Genomic DNA, 18,042 nt, shown 5'->3' on the forward strand with positions numbered 1-18,042 from the left:
TGTCTGTTCCTGCTGTATTGGTCCATACAGATGTGTCCTGGGAAGTGATGTCTTTTTCCATACTGTCCCAGTGTGAGTGACAACTCTCTCTCTCTCTCTCTCTCTCTCACACACACCCACACACACAAACATACACACGTACAGAATCTCACATCCATTGTGGGGGTCAGAACCGAGACTGTGATGGAGATGGGGGCTGAGAAGACCTGGCCTCCTTCAGAGTGACTGGTGGGATGGTGGGGTGGTGGGGTGGTGGGGGCGGAGGACTTTCGGGGGATGGAACATGCTAATTGTTTGAAACACGCTGATATCCCCCGCCATGCGTGATTAATGTGGCCATTACCTCCCTTTACGTGCCGTTACATCCTGCACCGCGCTGCCCCCAGAAATGAGCCCGGGCCTCTGAGCCACTGAGCCAAGACAAGCTGATTTTCTTCTTTGTGCTTATGTGCTGTTTTTGTATCTGCGAGGACATTCGGCTATTGTTTATGCCAGCATTAATACCCTACACGTATGCAGTAAGTAATACTTTTGAGAAACCAGTGGATCAGCAGCCGTTAAAATAACGCCACCCGCTGTTATGTTGCTTCATCAGCTGCGGAAATAACTACGCGGAGAACAATTAAACTTTGTTTAAATGCAAATAAATAATAGGGTGCAGTGCCGTACGGTAGTTTCATTCATTGCAGCACCACGGACAGCTGCTCGTGGACACATCTGGCCACCAGAGGGCGCCGTTTCGACAGGGAACTGGAGCTGTGGCAATAATTCATCGACTGAGGAGGCGCTTCACGTGCTTATGACCGAGGGACCTAAAGAGGGAGGACGGCGGGAGAAGTGGCGGGGGGCACCCGCAAACTGGGCCAGTACGCGACCTTCATTTCCTCTCGGAGAAAATGCGCACAGGGCCGTGTGTGTTCCATCCGTGTCCTCGCGCGTGCATCTCCACGTGTACCGTGCGAGTCCAGCTGTACGTGACGTGTTCTTCTTGCCTCGTGGTCGAAAGATTCGTAACGGTCCTTTTGCGTGCTCTTTTTTCCTGCAACCTATTGCTTTTTCTCGCGTTCTCTCAAACGCACACACACCCAGACTTGCAACATCCTTCTGCTCTCCTTACACGTCACACACTGATTTTTGTCCCCCGATTTACCCCTAGACTTAGTCTAAAGCTGAATCGGAGCTGCGCTCGTACTTCAGTATTTACGGCCGATAAGAAAGCCTTTGGTTTTTCTGCTGTTCAGTTAAAGTGGAGGGTAGAGAGGGGGCAGAGAAGGGGGTAGGGAGGGGGATAGAGAAGAGAAAGAGAGAGAGGGAGAGAGAGAAAGGACGCTATAAGGTGGCGATCCAAGAGTGGCAGCACGAGCGCCCTGGGGTACCAGATGGAGGTGTGCCTTTGAAAAACTGCGAATCAATGTAAACATCATCCTTGCGCCGTTTCCCGTGAATAATCAGCAGCACGGCGAAGCTGAAGTGAACCCGCCCGCGAGGCCCGCACACGCGCGTGCCGGACGCCTCCCGGGTCCCGGTGCTGCCGCCGGGCTGCGGGACTCCGCCGGCTCCATGGGCGTGGAGCTCATGTCGCCACCCGCGCGGGCTCTGCGTTGCTTCTCGCCCGTCATGTGCCAGTGCAAGGTGGTCTGCAGCAAGCGCACCCTTTCGCTCATGTTCGGCTGCAAGGTAAGGCTGTGTGGGGGCGAGGAGCGAGGAGCGAGGGGGGACACCGGCGGCGGGGCGCTGAGATGTCCTCGCCCTTCCCAGGGCGCCTCTCTCTTCCCTTTTCGCGGTCGGAACCGGCTGCGCTCCGCTCCCGCTCCGTTTGTCTTCACTTTGCTGTGTGTCGATGTCGATGACCCTCCTCTGGGGGACAGGTTACAGCGAAGCCGCTTGAAAGCCCCGCTCCTGGTTCGCGCGCCCCTTCCGAGTTACATTGTTGCGCCTCGTTCCGCTTGTTCGTAAGTGGCGACCTTGACTTGAGGTCCGAGATTCACAAGCACCGCGCGCGGCTCACGCCAGGTTTCGTACGAATTATTATCTAGTAACAATACATGATCTGCCAAAGCTGTGGATTGGAACGAACGCTATATTGTCAGTATTGCATTGCACAATCGTTTAGTTTAGACTTTCGTTATTATTAATACTGTAGTTCGTTGCTTTCCTGGTAAAAAAAAAGTGCTGACCCGCACAAATCTGTCAACATCCATCTAAAATGTCAAGGGAAGATCGCATGATATCCTCCTGCGTGTTTATATGTGTGTTATGGAATAATGGGCATTGTGGGTGGATGTCTCCTAGTTTGATGATTTAATTGTGAGACTGATGCTAGTGTTTGCCTTTGAAATATGCCCTGTTTGGTCTATTTAACTACGCGGCCTAATTAAACCTATCCTTTACAACTCTGTGTGTGTGTGTGAGAGAGAGAGAGAGAGAGAGAGAGAGAGAGAAAGAGAGAGAGAGAGAGGGTGAGAAATGCATGTAACATTGTCAGTATGGTCAAAAGTTTTGACAGGAGCCTGCTTATGAGTCAGTGATGTGTGTGTGTGTTCATGAGAGAAAGAGTGGTGTCAGCAAAGACTTACTGCTGTTTGCAGAGAATACCAAGGAAATGTGGCTCACTGGTGTCAACCAGCAGGTTCATCACTCCATCCATTATCCATAACTGCTTGTCCAAGTCAAGGTCACAGGGGGACAAAGTCCATTCCAGAAACACAAGGCATAAAGCAAGAAGTACCCTGGATGGGATGCCAGTCCTTTGTAGGGCAATCAAACACACACACAGAAAGGACAGTTTGGAGTCACCAGTTCACCTGAAACACGTGACTTTGGCCTCTGAGAGGAAAAACACACAAACTTGGGGACAACATTCAGAATACACACAGGCTGAGCTGAACAACCAAACCCTCAGTTCGGGAGCTTTGAGGCAGCAGTGCTGCCCACTGTGCCATCGTGAAGCCCAACCAGCAGATTGAGGCTCATTAATAAACTATATGGAGAAAATCTGCATCACATGTGATAATTAGAGCTGAAGGGCATTTCAGCTGTTTGTATCTGTCACTCTTTTGTGTCTCTATGTAGTGTGAGACCATGTAAAGGAAGCATAAGAAGGCTGTGTGTGTGAGGTGTTATGCAATAAACTCCAGATGAGTCCTATCAAGTCCAGGATGTGTGATCTTTGGGTCCTGGGGGAGTCTGACCTTCTGAATGGGCCGTGATTTTTTTAAAAATAACCTTTAACCAATGGGTCGCGTCCCTCACAGCGCCAACTGTGTGTGAGTTGGAATCAGCACTCAATAGTTGCGGTGCTGTGGAGACAGTGGGACAGGAATTGGACCACAGACCCAGAAGACCTGGACTAGAATCCCAGGTAGTACCAGGGTGTCCCCTCACCTGTGACGATGCACAGCACTTCCCCTGTTTAGGAACATGACAGGGTTCACAGAACTGTTTGTAAGTAGATTTGTTTATCAGATTAAGTGTTGTGTTTACAACCAGTAGAAAAAATATGGCAGTAAATCTTGTGAGGAGCACCGGGGCTGTTTGCAGTTTTCTGATCGCGTTCAGCTTCAGTGTTTTTACTTTTATTTCCATAGTAACCGAGCGCCTTTTCTTACCCGGACCGTGAGTGCCCTCCACTTACGCCGTACTGGATTAGTAAATAGAATAACAATAAATAGCTCACAAGAATCACGTTAACATCTTGGCTGATGAATTCTGGGAATGCGGGAAAAGCTGGCACTGCTGGCAAACACAGCCTCTATTAATGTGGATTATTGGGTGTGCAGTCTAGTGTGTATGTATGTCTGAGAGTTTGTATGTTGAGGACTTCCTGTAATGATGTGATAGTTACAGATCGGAATGTTCAGTGATGTTTTAAAGCATAATTTTACATTTTAATACAAGTTTGTTCATCTCACACCTTCCAAGGGTTGCTGTTCAGATGACAACATGCAGTGCATGATGGGAGCTGAACCCACTGAACAGCCTGATCCAGGGCTTTCATGTTCTTAGGTCTCTCCTCCAACTGGCTGCTGGTTCGGGTCCCAGGAGAACACCTACTCTCATACCTGACACCCCTAGGCAAGAATTGATCCAGAAACCCTTAGACTTCTGTAAAAAAAAAAAAAAAAAAAAATTAATAAAACATAAATATAGACATATGACATAAAAATTTAAGATATAGAAAGATATAAGTCACAAAGCAGGGAAAATAATATTTAAAGTTGAATATAAAATTTTATTTTAGTGTAATTTTCATAGCACAGATTCAAATATTAGACAGAGAGAACAGAAATGTATGTTTTTGTGGTTGAAACAGACTATAAACTATTTTCTAACATAACTGTTTATTGCAGAGTTTTTGTTAAGATTCTCCTTCCTGTAAAACTGGCTTTAAGGAGGCGTTTCAGAAGAACTGTGCAGCTCTGCTCAGGTGGACGGATGTGAAGCTGTGTCAGTCGCTGTGTGCAGTGTGTGCGGAGCAGCCGAGTTCCTAAGTGCATTGCCCCCTGCAGGTCTGCGCATGCGTCTGCGCTGAGCCTGTCATCTGCAGTATCCACTTGGCGTGTATTTTCCTTAACAAACTCTGCAAGCAGCTTCATCTTCCCCAGACCTGGAACAAGCGTGGAAAGAGCAGGAGAACATTTCACTGTTTTAATAAGCTGGGAAATTTATTTGTGTTGCGTTGGCGATGTGTAAAATTAACAATGTTACTGTCATCTAAGGCTGACCTCACAGAAACATGAGGTTCCCTCTGCCGACCCTGAAGCCTGTAGTCCCGGGGTGGTGCGGTGTAGCCGTTTCCACGTGTCGCCACATTCCGCTGTTGATCGACGGCTCATGGACTGATGATGATTTTATCAATGCGGCTGGAACCCTTGGAATTCCTTAATGAGGCTTTACAGGAAGCGTCGGGCTTTCGGTCCTCAAGCCGCACCGCTCCAGCTCGAGGCCAGTTCGCCAATCAGACGATCGATAACCTGTTTGAGCGAGGACGTCTGGTGTGGTGGTGGAATTGCAGCCCTGAGCTGTCACCTATCCCTTGGCTCTGTCTAACACGTATGTACAATATGTTCTCGCACCGCCTGCCGTATGGTGAGAAAAATGATTCACTGGTTATGATCTGCCTGGGTTTTGACCCCACAGCCAGCTAGATTTCAGTTTTAAAGAGTAAGCCAGCAAAATGGTCTCTCATTGCCTATATTCTGACCCAGCTATCGCATTACTGCTCCGGGGCTGAGGGTTCAAATCGAGCTCTGTCCTGTTTTCCAGATCTGTGGGTTCAAAGTCAACTCTGAGCGCAGTTCTCCAGGGCTGCAGAATGTGGGTTCGGGTCCACTTTCAGCTCTGCGTACTTGTCAGAGAACCCTGCACCTTGCCCAGCACTACCTCGTTTGCTGCATTTCCAGGGAGGCTCTGGGATGCAGTTCAGTAGGTTAACGCTCAACAGGGGATCTTCGCACTGAACATGGGTTTGCCGGGTGCGTCGTCCCTGTTAGCGCCGCACAGAGTCACATCTGATACCCGGTTGCTGACACTTTGCATCAGGGGCTGTGCCACTCACTGTGTCTGGGATGGACCTTGGACAGATCGCTGCACAGGCGTGTCACTGCACATCCCGAAAGCGTCCACTGCAGTTCCCCTTTATACATTTGGGCGGACTATTACTGTCCAAATGAAGTCAGAGCCAGAGGGCCCTTCACTCACTCACTCACACACACACACACACACACACACACACACACACACACACACACAGATTTATAAACAGTGTCTGGAGGGAATTTGATCCAGTGACCCTATCGCTAACATTCTCCAGGCTCTGAGTGTTTAGCGGTGCTCAGATGTTTACCCTGATCAATAAGGACACGCAACATATTTTCACCGTGGTAAATGACTGAGCAATGGGCGAGTGTTTTCTCTGTAAGAAAGGTGCGTGAGTGCTCTCACTTCCTTCATCATGCCAAGTTACAGCAACATATCTCCAGTCCGCTGAACAGTTTCCTCACATCCTCCTTTCAGGATGAATGATTTGCCAGAAGGTTGTTGGTTTGAATCCCTGTGCTTGGGGAACTGCTGTTGCTCCTATGAGAACGCAAAGTGCAGATTTCTTTTTGCTACACTTTGCATTCTAATAAGCGATGAAGTAGTGACTGATGCTGATTTTGATCCAAGAATTTGGATTTTAGTGTTAACGCAGTTGAGAAGTCCACTAAATATGAAATATTAAAGGAGTGGGAAAGTGAGGCACTCAGCATATTTCTAGCAAAAAAGTGCTTATGAGACGCTTGGGTGGGGATTGTTTAATACTACAAACAACGTGACCGCAGAACGAGTCGCCCTGTGAAACAAACATGCTGTTTTTTGGCGACTTGTTTCATTTTCAAATCCCATTCAGGAGATTAATTGTAATGCGAGAGCAGACCAGCTGCTTGCCGGACTGCGGGTCAGAGAGGCTCCGCCCAGCCCTCCCTCCCTACCACGTGGCATGGGATGGACAGCTGGCACGGCGTGCCTGCTACCCAAAGCAGCAGGTTCGAATCCCAGGGCTGAGGAAGCTGCTGCGGTAGCTGTGTGGGAACAGTAAAAGATCTAGGGAACAGGTAGCCTTTAAGATGAGCAAGTTCACCCCAGGAACACGTGCGTTCCAGTGCACGGTAGGCACCGCAGCATTCTGTAGGTTGTCCTCACCTACCCCTGTGCCTGGTGCAGACCCACACACCTTCCCACGCTCCGCTGCTCTGGGCTCTCGGGTCATCCTTATTCATATTGCCCCGGAGCCGTGGTGGCTCATTAGCGGCTCGGCTGCCAGCGCTGCATTATGGCGCTGCTGTTTAATTACCTCTGTGTGTATATGTGTGTGTGTGTGATAACTCTTAAGCAGCAGTGCAGTTTCCCAATGTCTACCACCTTCTGGGATGGAAACTCAGATGCAGTTGTGAACCACAAACACACCCTTTGTTTGACACGCACCGTCGCGTTTGATGCCATTCAGGTTAAGAGCCTCTCTCAAAGATTCAACCAATATTCCCCAGTAACTGCCCACACGATGGAACCCCGTTCCCCCGACGGACCCTGCAGCTGAGATCGCCCACATACTTATATATACGCAGCTTGACGTTTAGTATTTAATTATAGACTGATCGCAAGTTTTCTTTTACTCCGTTTATGACTTTATCTGTCTTTGAAAGGTGTCACAGCGGATGGGGGGGCTGCAGACGTGTGTGTGCCGTGAAAACAGCATGGAATGAGTGAGCGTGCACGTGTGATGATGAATGAATGGGAAGGTGTGGTATGTAGCCACATAGTACTGTGTAGGACTCTCTCGCTCTCTCTCGCTTTCTCTCGCTCTCTCACTTAATCTTTTAAACCCTCTCCTGGATAAGCTAACAGAGACTGCAAAAGCCTCAGAATTAACATGCCCCCCCCCAGCCCACGCTGAACTCCCTCATCTCTGCACCTCCCACCCACCCCAGCCCCCCCTCCTTTGTATCAGTCTGTTCCAATTCCCTGCAGGCTTTATTGGCATTACTTATTAAATGTGCTTTTGCCTAAATACCTAACTGACAAATGTCAGTGCTCGCTGTGTCCCCCCTGGCTGTTCCTCTGCCCCGACCGCCATCCCCCACTAACTTGCACGCTGACGGGCTCTTTGGCTGCTGTCCAGTAGGCGCGCAGGCTTTTAAGTTAAGGAGATTTTCAGTGTCTACGAATTTGGTGAAAATATTTCAAATGCCATTAGTGGTGAGGTTGTTATTATTATTATTATTATTATTATTGTTGTTGTTGTTGTTGTTCCCATTGTCGTCGTTGCTAATTCATTCCTATATTGCTGAAACATAAAATGCTGTTAGGACAGTATGAGGTACTGACTGTCATAATTTTGGTGCTTGATGACGGAATATGATACATGCGTGACGTTGGCTCCACTGTCTGATCTGCAGGTAGTTTGGCCTTTTCTGTGAAGCCCCCCCAATCCTTTATTCCCTAGAGTGCCCCCTCCTTCCTGCTGTCTCAGTGTAATGCGATATTGCAGGGGTGCTGACACCCCCCACCCCCACCGGTCCCGCCCCCTTCCCCCACACCAACCCCCCTGTACTGCAGTGGCTGTCCTGCTCTGTATTCTGGGTATTGCTCCTCAAGCTGGAGGCAGGAATCACACCGCATAGCATTGTGTGTGTGTGTGTGTGTGTGTGTGTGTGTGTGTGTGTGTGTGTGTGCATGTCTTGTTTTTGTATGAGTGTGTGTATGTTTTTGTCTTAGTGTTTTTGTATATTTGTTTCTGGGTGTTAGTGTGTGCGTGTGTGAAGCTCACTTGCCAGAAGGCCCGATGCTCGTGTTGTTATAAAATAAAAAGCACTGGTGCAGTCAGTGTGCGTGCACATGCGCGCGTGTGAGTGCGTGTTCACATTTACACACACGTTAGTCGCATTAGTATGTGTGCGTGTCTCTTTTTGGCAGTGTTTGGTCACACGAAACAGACTTTTTTAAAAAAATCCTCTTTTCTTGATTCGCCGCAACAAATTCGCGTGAATCCGTGACTGTGACGCCACATAGTGACACCGCACAGTGTAAGCACGCCGTGGACTGCCGTGCCGGGGCCTACACGGTGTCGCTGGTGCCGGTGGAGGTTTTGGAGGCCGTTGTCCAAAAATAACGCATCGCCTGCAGTGCACTGTGGGTAAGAACCCTGGCAGGCGCCGGGTTGAAATCGCACTTCCTCTGGCCGACTGACCGTCGACAAAGTGTTACAAACACTGTTTTCCCCTCCAAAGTCAAGAGCAACCCAGTTCATGTTGAAGCCCCGCTGGCTGCGCTATAAGCAAATGTATGATGACTGTATGAAGAAAGTGTGAAGATTGTTTGATGAATGTATTTTTATGAAGGTATGATAAAAGTATAATGACCCCCCATGCAATGTTCATCAAATCAGGATATTACCCTCCCAGGCCCACTGGTGCCCCCAGTGTGTGTGTGTGTGTGTTTCTTTCGCGGTAAAAGTTAAATGGATTTTAATGGCAAGAATTGGAGAAAAACCAAGAATATCTATAAATAAACTTGTCGGATATATGAAGCCAGGAGCCGGCACAGTGGTTAGGTAGTATTGCCTTCGTCATCACCCCCCATCACCACCATCAGGCCACCCTGCATTGTTTTTCACGGCTCACCAGGTGAGGAAACTGCTGAGATTTTGCCAAGGAGTAGCTGCTGGGCCCGATGATATGGTCAAAGGGTGTTCAAGGTGTGTGGAGGTGCTGTGCAGTTTTCTAGTGTGTGTCCCAGTGTGTGTTCCATTGAAGTGGAAACCATCTTTCTGCTGTTCCTCTAACGGCCAGTTACTCTGACGGGGACCCTTTAAAGGCTGGTCTTGGCACACCGTACTGCACCTTCTCTAGTTTGCCCACAAGGGCCATGTTGGCGTGGATGATGCCACCCTCAGAGCGGAGCCTATTGCCACTTGGACAAGGCAAGTTACACAATGAGGATCTCAGTTTTTGGATTCTCCAGTGCAATCAACTGTAGAAAGCTTTGACTGCTGGGTGAGAAGCTTCGCTCGGTGCAGGTGGACACATCTGTTGTGTCCTGGATTCCTGACTGTCTGACTCGAACCCTCTTCACGTCACCCTGGCTGAACAGAGGAGCACCTTCAGCAGCAGACTGGTCTAGTCAAGCTGTTCCAAAGAGCACCAGCTGTGGTCATTGCAGCCAGAAGTCTTTAGATTCCATAATGGGTCTGTCAGGGTGGTGCCAGTCTTTTGTTGCCCCAACGGTACTGAGGTGCTTGTGCTACTTTTTAAGTATTTGCACATAGTCTAATTTTGCGCTCTTTAATACCTGTCTCAGTACTATTTATTTGTTCCTGTTTTATTCACTTGGGTTGTATGCATGCATGTGTGCTGCTGTAGGATACCTGCCTTCGATTCAAATTCGACTCCCACGAGGGCAGCCCACTCGTGTGTTTCTGTTCATCAGAATGTTCCTCGTTCAAGTCATGTCACCCTGGTCTTAGGGATCAGAACTATTATTTCTCTTAGTTGATTCCAACTGCCACATTCAGCCCTGTGCTTCCATGGTAAGACTAGAGACCAGAGGGGCGTGAGGTCTGTCACACAGGACTGTGTCTCTTTAGCTCAAGCCCACCGTCCTTTCGTTCTTGAACTGACAATTGTGCTTTCTTCATAGCAACCAGCCTTTAATCCGGGGTTTTGAACCTGCGACGCACATCTTCCTCGGGGGTGACTGAAAGGCTTGTCTGGCAGGATTATGGGATACTGTTTGGGGAGCGTATGACATATGTCAGCATCAGGCTGTGTGTGTGTGTGTGTGTGTGTGTGTGTGTGTGTGTGTGTGTGTGCATTGAAATTCTACTCAGGGTTATTACACTGACACTGACAGTCATATCTGTACCCCACCCTGTAGAAATACAGGTACCAGGATGAAGAGACCCCCCCCTTGGAGCACAGCCCCGCCCACCTCGCCCCAGGGAAGAGCGCCGAGCTCCTGCACATGAGTGACAAGAACCTGGCCACCATGGACTCGATGCACGGATATACACCCCACACGCACCTCTCCCCCATCAAGGTAGGCAGCCTCTAGCAGGGGGCACCCTGGAGCAGGACATGGGGCGGCAGGGGAAGGGCAAATGCTGCACCGGGGAGTCAGAGAAAATCTGTTCCAGTGTGATGCACACTTGCATTTCCAGACTGGGGAGAGTCTGAAGATCTGTACCTGTATGGGTGAGTGCCACCATGTGGTCACAGAGAAGCGCGTCCGATCCACATCCGCATTCACTGTCTCGCACACTTGTATTCATCACTGACACGCAAACTCTGGCACTCACACCCACCATCACACACGCCCACTCTCCCCAACAGTGGTACCGGTGGATCGCAGCTCCATTGCCTCTCGCTCCCTGTGGCTGGGCGGCCCGCACAGTACCATCTGTCCGACCTGAGGGCTTCGGAGAGCAGAGCTCTGCTGGTTGTGCTCAGTCCTGCCTGCTGCTCGGTCGCTCGCTCCACTCCACCTTCCCAGCGTGCGGCAGGCCCCGGAGCGACACCTTGCTTAGGAAGGGACTGGGCTCCTGCTATGTCTCCCCAGAGGGGCGAGTTTGAGAGCAGAAGGACAAGATGACAACTGATAGGGGAAGTTTACACACATACACACAGGGTTTCATCCTCAATGGAGCATATTCTGTTCTGCTTGAGGGACTCTTGAAATGAGATCTGCCGGTGTGATCCTGTACCCGGCTCCCCTGCCTCACACTCCAGCATATCCTTTGGCTGACTTGAGCGCTTTGGATGAATGGTCTTCATCCATGTGCATGCGCGTCCACGCACACACATACATACACACACTGTGTTGATACCTCCTAGTTGGCTGTTTCTGTGGTGATCACTCTTGCCCATTACCTTCACCGTGTTTCTGTGGGGGAATAGTGTCCAACAGCGCTGCTCCATTGTCATCTCCACTAGCTCTTCATCTGTCTGCTGTTGCACCTCATGCACCTGTCAAAATCACACTCTGTGTAGACATGGCCCCTCTTGGCAGAAACTGGTAATCACTGGGCTACCGACACCGTGTGGAATATGATTCATTCTGGGGTTCGAGAAAGAGCCGAGCTGAAGTGATGACATCATAGGCGCAGTCCGGGTGCTTTCTTATTGCCGTCTGCTGTCAGTCTCTGTGTTTCATTGACAGGCATTGTGATTGTGGGCTCAAATCCCGAAACGAATCCTGTTGTTGTACTGACCCGCTGAAGGAGTGGGCATGGCGGAATCTGTCTCCAGTGCAGGCTGCTGTGCATCAACGCAGTCCCTGAGCGGGTAGGCACGGTAAACAAGTGAGCTGTCCTGGTTTGAGTGCAGAATCACAGCTCTTTAACAACTGGTTGCTGGTATTTCCTGCTTCCTCTGATGAATTGCTGGCAGGAACATGGTTGTGGGTTCCACTCCTTAACCGATGGCAGATCTGTCCCAAATGTCAGCCAGAGAAGAAGGTTACACTAAGGTCCCCCAGTCGGATACATTATTGTATGGAGTTACAATTATTTTTGGAATGCTGTCCTACTTTGTTGTCTCCACTTAGGGAGAAATGGGCACCAAAGTGGCGGTGTGTTCTGTGCGGTGAGTGTCCGCCCCCATGTGGTGTAGATAAATTACTGCGGGTCAGTTTGAGCACCAGGGCTCTGAGCAGCAGTTCCACTGGGCGCTAGACTGTGACTGTCCTCAGCATCCCTTCTCGTTAGCGATGAAAGTAACTGACATATAGAGTCTCTATACAATTGGGTTATAACATTTACAATCCTGTTCAAATATACAGCCAGATATTCACTGAAGCAGTTTGAGGAACTTCCTGGTTTTGGATTAATCAGTCAGTTCTGGCAGTTGCTGTGATGATACCATATAGTCAAGGTGGCACAGTGGTTAGAGCACACACAACAAGGTTCTGGTTTCTAATCCCACCTCCTGCTGTATTACCTTCTGGCAACATACATATACATACACACACACATTTCTGAACTTCTTGTCCCATACAGGGACGCAGAGCCTAACCCAGCAACACAGGGCATAAGGCTGGAGGGGGAGGGGACACACCTGGGACAGGACACCAGTCTGTCACAAGGTACCCCAAGCAGGATTCGAACCCCAGACCCACCAGAGAGCAGGACCTGGTCCAACCCACTGCGCCACCGCATCCCCCTCACAGCCGTGCATAATAATAATAATGACGACAACGGCGACGACAGTTGCAATGATGACTTGTCATTTTATTATATTATTGATGTTAGTCATGGTGCTGACTCCTGGTAGTCATGGTGATGACACTCTTACAACACACGGTTCCTGTCTGAACCCTTATCTCCGGAGCCATGATGGGATGGAGAAGGCCATTGCTCCTGTAGATCCACATCACCTGGTTGTGTGGCATTTTGGTGACTGTAGGTCTACCTGGGTTGGACCCACCCTAGTGCTGGGGTTCGATTAGGGCTTGGTGGTGTGATAACTGTCCTTATCATTTGTTGGGTCTTTGGACAGTGGACATGATGGGACATTCCGCTAGTTGGACCCATCCATCTGTCCTGTTCCTTCTGCTTAGTCCTTTATTCCTGCAGTGTTGTTCTGCTGCAAGGCTGTGTTCTTCAGGCTCATCCTCATATACCCAGAATATGAAGTGGAGACAAATGTCTTTCTGTTCATATGTACCTTGATGTCTCTGCCAAGGCTTCTAGAAAATACGTTTTGCTGGAGAAGTGTTTAACCTTTTACTGATGTTAAAGTAAAACTGTACTTTTTGACCGTGTGTGTAAACTAGTCGATGTCCCATAAACAGTTAATAAAGAGGACCGGAATTCAGGTGAATTAAAATGATTGCAGGAGCTGAGTTGATAAACACTCTGATTTCTTTTTCATTCACAAAACACACAAGTCTGTGTGCCTTGCTATCTGTCTTATACCATCTCATCATCTTGTTCTTCTCCTCATTCTCCAGCATCTCTCTCTCTCCTTCCCAGCAGTTCCATGACCATTACTTCTCCTGTCTCCACATCTCTCCAGATTCGTTTTCCGCCAGCTGTCATAGCCTCCACTTACACTTCTTGCTTTCCCATGAGTCCCTGAGCTACTGCTCCCTGTTCCTCAGACCTGGTTTTTGTCCCCACTTCTTCTGTGATACACTTCTCTGAGCTCTGAAACGACTCTCCCACTCCTGAGGGCTGCATCCTTCCGTAGTCCGCTCCTTCCATCCATGTTTACTCCGTGTTCTGTACTGCTGTCCTCACATAGTTTTAACCTCTTCCGCACCATATTCCCTCCACTTGTTCTCCTGTGAAACTTAAGTTCCTGTATCCTTGCCCTTCTCCCTGTGCAGTTACCCCCTTCTTCCTGTTGTCTTGCAGCCGGTGATGCTGTCGGGCGGACACACCCCTCTCTACACCTCTGCCACCTCCACCTTGGTAAGAGCACTGCATCCCCCACAAAGTATGACACGATGAAACCGCGTCCTTGTCAGTGCTGTAGCCACACTTATTCCACCATCACGTGGGTTCACTGCAGGCACTACTGTCGCTTGTCCTGCTGTCTCTCTTCCTGTCATTGTCTCTGGTTTCTCCTGGTGAGATGGCTATTGGTGTTGATCTCTTCCCCAAAAAGCCTGCTGTCATGGTGATGGTGGAATCATCTCCTGTCCTGCCTGCTATCATCATCATCATCATTAGAGAAAGGACTGAGTAGAGCTCTTCATCTTCACCAGCATATTTCTGTTTTCATCAATAGTGTCGGTACACTTCCAGAGGTTCTGGAGGTGCTGTGTTCTTTGCTCTGATCCTCAGATGTCGATTTGGACTGTCATAACCTTATTGATTCTCGCATGTGTGATGTCATCATCCAGCCGGGTCATATGACAGAAGCCTGAGATGTTTGTATGGTGTGTGGATACCTGCATACTGTCTGACTGTGCATGTTTGGCAGCTGAACGTGTTTATTCTCACAAATGGGCTTTTGCTTCTTTGTTTTAAGGGTATGAACTGTTTTAAGTTCAATTCTGTCACAGGTTTGTATAAAACTCATCAAAGAGAAGGAGAAACATCATCTGTCAGTGCAAATCACACTGTCAGGGAAGGGTACATGTGATTTCCCGTGGGAGGGGTATGCATAACTCCTGGTCAGCGGTGGGACACCTGGCAACAAGTTTAGAGCTGGTCTGAGTCAGTCTGGTTTCTCAAACATTCACAGTGGTGTCTTTGTGAGGATGCTCCTCAGCTGTGGGAAGACATCTGTTCTGATTGGCCGAGAAGAGCCGTTTGTGTGGAATAAAATGATCTCAGAATCGTGTTGAAATCCCTCAGGCCCATTAACTGCTGCCTCCTCTTTCCAGCCATCTCCTGTGGGGCTTAATTAGCCTGATTAGCCAATTACTTAGGTTTAATTTTTTCATACAAATCCCATGGTGTGCAGTCAGCAAAGTGCTGAAGTATCTTAAGACCGTCTTGTCGGTGATCAAGTTTCCTTTGGTTAAGTAACTGAGCGTGAGGATTAAAATATGTTTTATTTTAAAAGACATACTCATGCTCTCTCTCACACACACACACACACACACACAAACAACTGCCTCACACTTTGGAGTAAGTAGGGATTCCCATTTCCAAGAAGTACGTAGTGGCACTGTGTAGTGACTGATGTTAGGATGCTGCAGAGGTCTCATGGACAGTGGTTCAAACATGGTTACTGTTCTGCAGGAACTCAGACATCTCTGTTTTAGTGCCTGGTCACTGTGGTTGGGGGGGAGATCATCTCTGAGATCTCCCACGGTAGTGCTTACACAGCAGCTGCAGTAGTGGAATCCGGCCTGTAAGTGTCAGCATTTCTCTATTTCCTCCCTTGAGGGGCAGTGGGCCTTTCAAAACTTACATTTACATTTATTTATTTAGCAGATGCTTTTCTCCAAACTAACTTCCAATGAACTCTATCTAGTGTTATCAGCCTACACACCTTATTCACCAAGGTGATTTACACTGCTAGATACACTACTTACAATGGGTCACTCATCCATACATCGGTAGAACACACTATGGATGAACCTGAACAGCATCTCTTTGGACTGTGGAAGGAAACCCCCACAAACACAGGGATAACATGCAAACTCCACACAAACTGAGTGGGGCTCAAACCCACGTCCTCTCGCACCACCCAGCCACTGTGGGACGGCAGCACTGCTCGGTGTGCCACCGTGCTGCTTGGAACTTACAGGAATAATAGTCATAATCAGATAGATGTTTCAGAACTGTTATGTGTCTGTGAATGTTAGTTTGTGCTACTAGCTCTGCTGGCTCTTCCTGCATTTCTGCTTTGGGCTCTTGTTTCTGAAGCTGTAGTGTACAGTCACTTTAAAGGCGGACCGTTTGTGTCGTGATCCGCTCATGCCAGGCTAGGTGCTGTCCCAGAATTCCAGCTTTACGTTTATTCATTTAGCTGATGCTTTTCTCCAAAGTGAACTTTCAGCGTTAAGGTACTTCCAACTATTTACTTATTTATACAGCTGCATAATACTAGTCGAACAATTTAGGGTAAGTTTCTTGCTCAAGAGTATTACAGCTCTAGATGAGGCTTGACCCTGTGACCTTTGGCTCCAAAGGCAGCAGCGTTAGCCACGACGCTACCAGCTGCCCCAGCTTTAAGGGCACCTTGCTCTTTACCTGGGAAAACACTGTAGGCTGCATAGGACAAAGAGAAAAACTCACCAGAATAATGATCTTGGTGCTACTTCTGTGGTACGTGTTCCTCTCTCGTTGTGTCCAGCAGGGAAGGCAGCACATCCAGTGCTGTAAGCGGTGAGAGGAGCCACATTCTGAATCGTGTCCAGGTGGAGGGAAGGGTTGTGTGTCCGTGTGGAGGACAGACGGTATGATGAAGACAAAGTGTGAAACTGGTAGTTCTTTACATTGGATGAAATGACAAGCAGAAGGGGAAGAGCACAGTGACTGGGTGGAGAGAGAGGGAAGGAGGGAGGGGCATGTGGTGTTGAAGGTGTACAAAATCCCCTCCCTGCATCTGTCCATCTCTACCTTGTCCATGTGACCCCACCTCCTTTCTCATTTCTCTCTCTCTCTCTCTCTCTCTCTCTCTCTCTCTCTCTCTCTCTCTCTCTCCAGAAACAGCCTTAAATAGCTAACCTTGCGACAGCTCTAACCATTGTTAATGGTCCCGCTGCCCGACCCCACTTCTAGACGCCCCTCACATGGTTCTTTGTGGCAGGGGTGGGGCCACATTGGTGGGGCATTATGCCCTAATCCAGAGTCACTGGTATAATACTCTCTCTCTCTCTCTCTCTCTCCCCCTCCTTGATCACATTCTGCCTGAGGGTTCAGCTACAGAGACCCCTAATCTGTGAACCCACAAACACCCAAGATCCAATAGGCTCCGGTGTCCAGTGCAACACTATCTCAGTGTGGCGCTGCAGCCTGTGACCACGCATTTTCATCCCTTGCAGTGATTAATGCACCCAAGTTTTATTTCCCAGCCACAGGATGGCCTCCCTCTTGCTCAAGCTCAGTGTCACGCCAGGTCCCATAAAAGTGTCCTCCGGGGGGTATTTTGATGATCCGTCAGTGACGGCATGGTATTAGTTGTTTCCAGTCAAGTTCCTTTCCTTATTCAGTGGCATACCCCACCTATCTCTCTGTGAAGGGTGTGTGTGTGTGTGTGTGTGTGTGTGTGAGTATGTACTATGCTCCTCCCTTCTGAAAGTGAAGGGTTTCTATACACTACACACAGGCAATTAAGGGTGTTTGGGTGCAGCTGGGTATGTGTTTGCATCACTGGGCCTCAAACCCAGAGAACGCCATGCAGTTTGTGTGTCATTGCAGTCAGTGTGGTGTGTGTGTGTGTGTGTGTGTGTGTGTGTCTTTGTGAGGTGTGACAAGTCAGTGTTGCTCTGTTCTCATTCTTTATTATCTGCCTATATTAGAATCAGACCTCTTGCCCCGTTCCTGTCCTTTCCTTTCTCAAAGCCGTCCCCCTCACTTCCCAGGATGCATTGCTCCTCACCGATATGACTACTCTGGCAGTGAGTACCCGGGTGGAGTGTGTGTCATGCGAAGTGTGAGTGGTACTGGCATAGATCCGCTGGGCTTCGGCTCTTGGGACTCAGTGCGCTCTGCACTGTGCAGTTAAATGCGCAGCTTGATTTTTATGCAAGAATTCAATTACCGCCTCTGTGGTTCATCCCCTGAGGCCTCTCTGTCATCCCTCCACCCACCCACACACACACACACACCCACATCCACATGCCCAGTCTTTTCACTCATCTCTGTCCGTCTTGGTCTTTGTACATCTTCATCCCCTCTTTACTTCTTCCCCCCTTCATCTCTCCCTTTTCTCTCTCTCTCTCTCTCTCTCTCTCTCTCTCTCTCTCTCTCTCTCTCTCACACACACACACACACACTTCCTCTCTTGCTCTTTCACTTATATTTTCTTTTCTTCATTCTTTCAAAAGTTGTGTGTAAATGGTTCCCTCAAGGGCAAATACGACTCTTCCACTGGAGCAGCTCAG

General features: G+C 48.9%; 1 protein-coding gene across 4 annotated transcripts in view; it reads left to right on the forward strand.

Annotated features, from left to right (window-relative positions):
- The window catches only part of dlg4a (discs, large homolog 4a (Drosophila)), a 98,777-nt gene that overhangs the window by 43,433 nt on the left and 37,302 nt on the right, over positions 1-18,042 (forward strand). For 3 of the 4 annotated variants that reach the window (XM_029247260.1, XM_029247263.1, XM_029247262.1), the window contains 2 exons: positions 10,414-10,575; positions 13,892-13,948. In XM_029247260.1, the coding sequence (XP_029103093.1) occupies positions 10,414-10,575; positions 13,892-13,948 (219 nt within the window). Of the gene's footprint in view, positions 1-1,289; positions 1,678-10,413; positions 10,576-13,891; positions 13,949-18,042 lie in introns of those variants that run through there. The other variant, XM_029247261.1, reaches the window with a different exon arrangement.

The sequence above is a fragment of the Scleropages formosus genome, chromosome 21 (genome assembly GCF_900964775.1).
Source record: "Scleropages formosus chromosome 21, fSclFor1.1, whole genome shotgun sequence".
NCBI lineage: Eukaryota > Metazoa > Chordata > Actinopteri > Osteoglossiformes > Osteoglossidae > Scleropages > Scleropages formosus.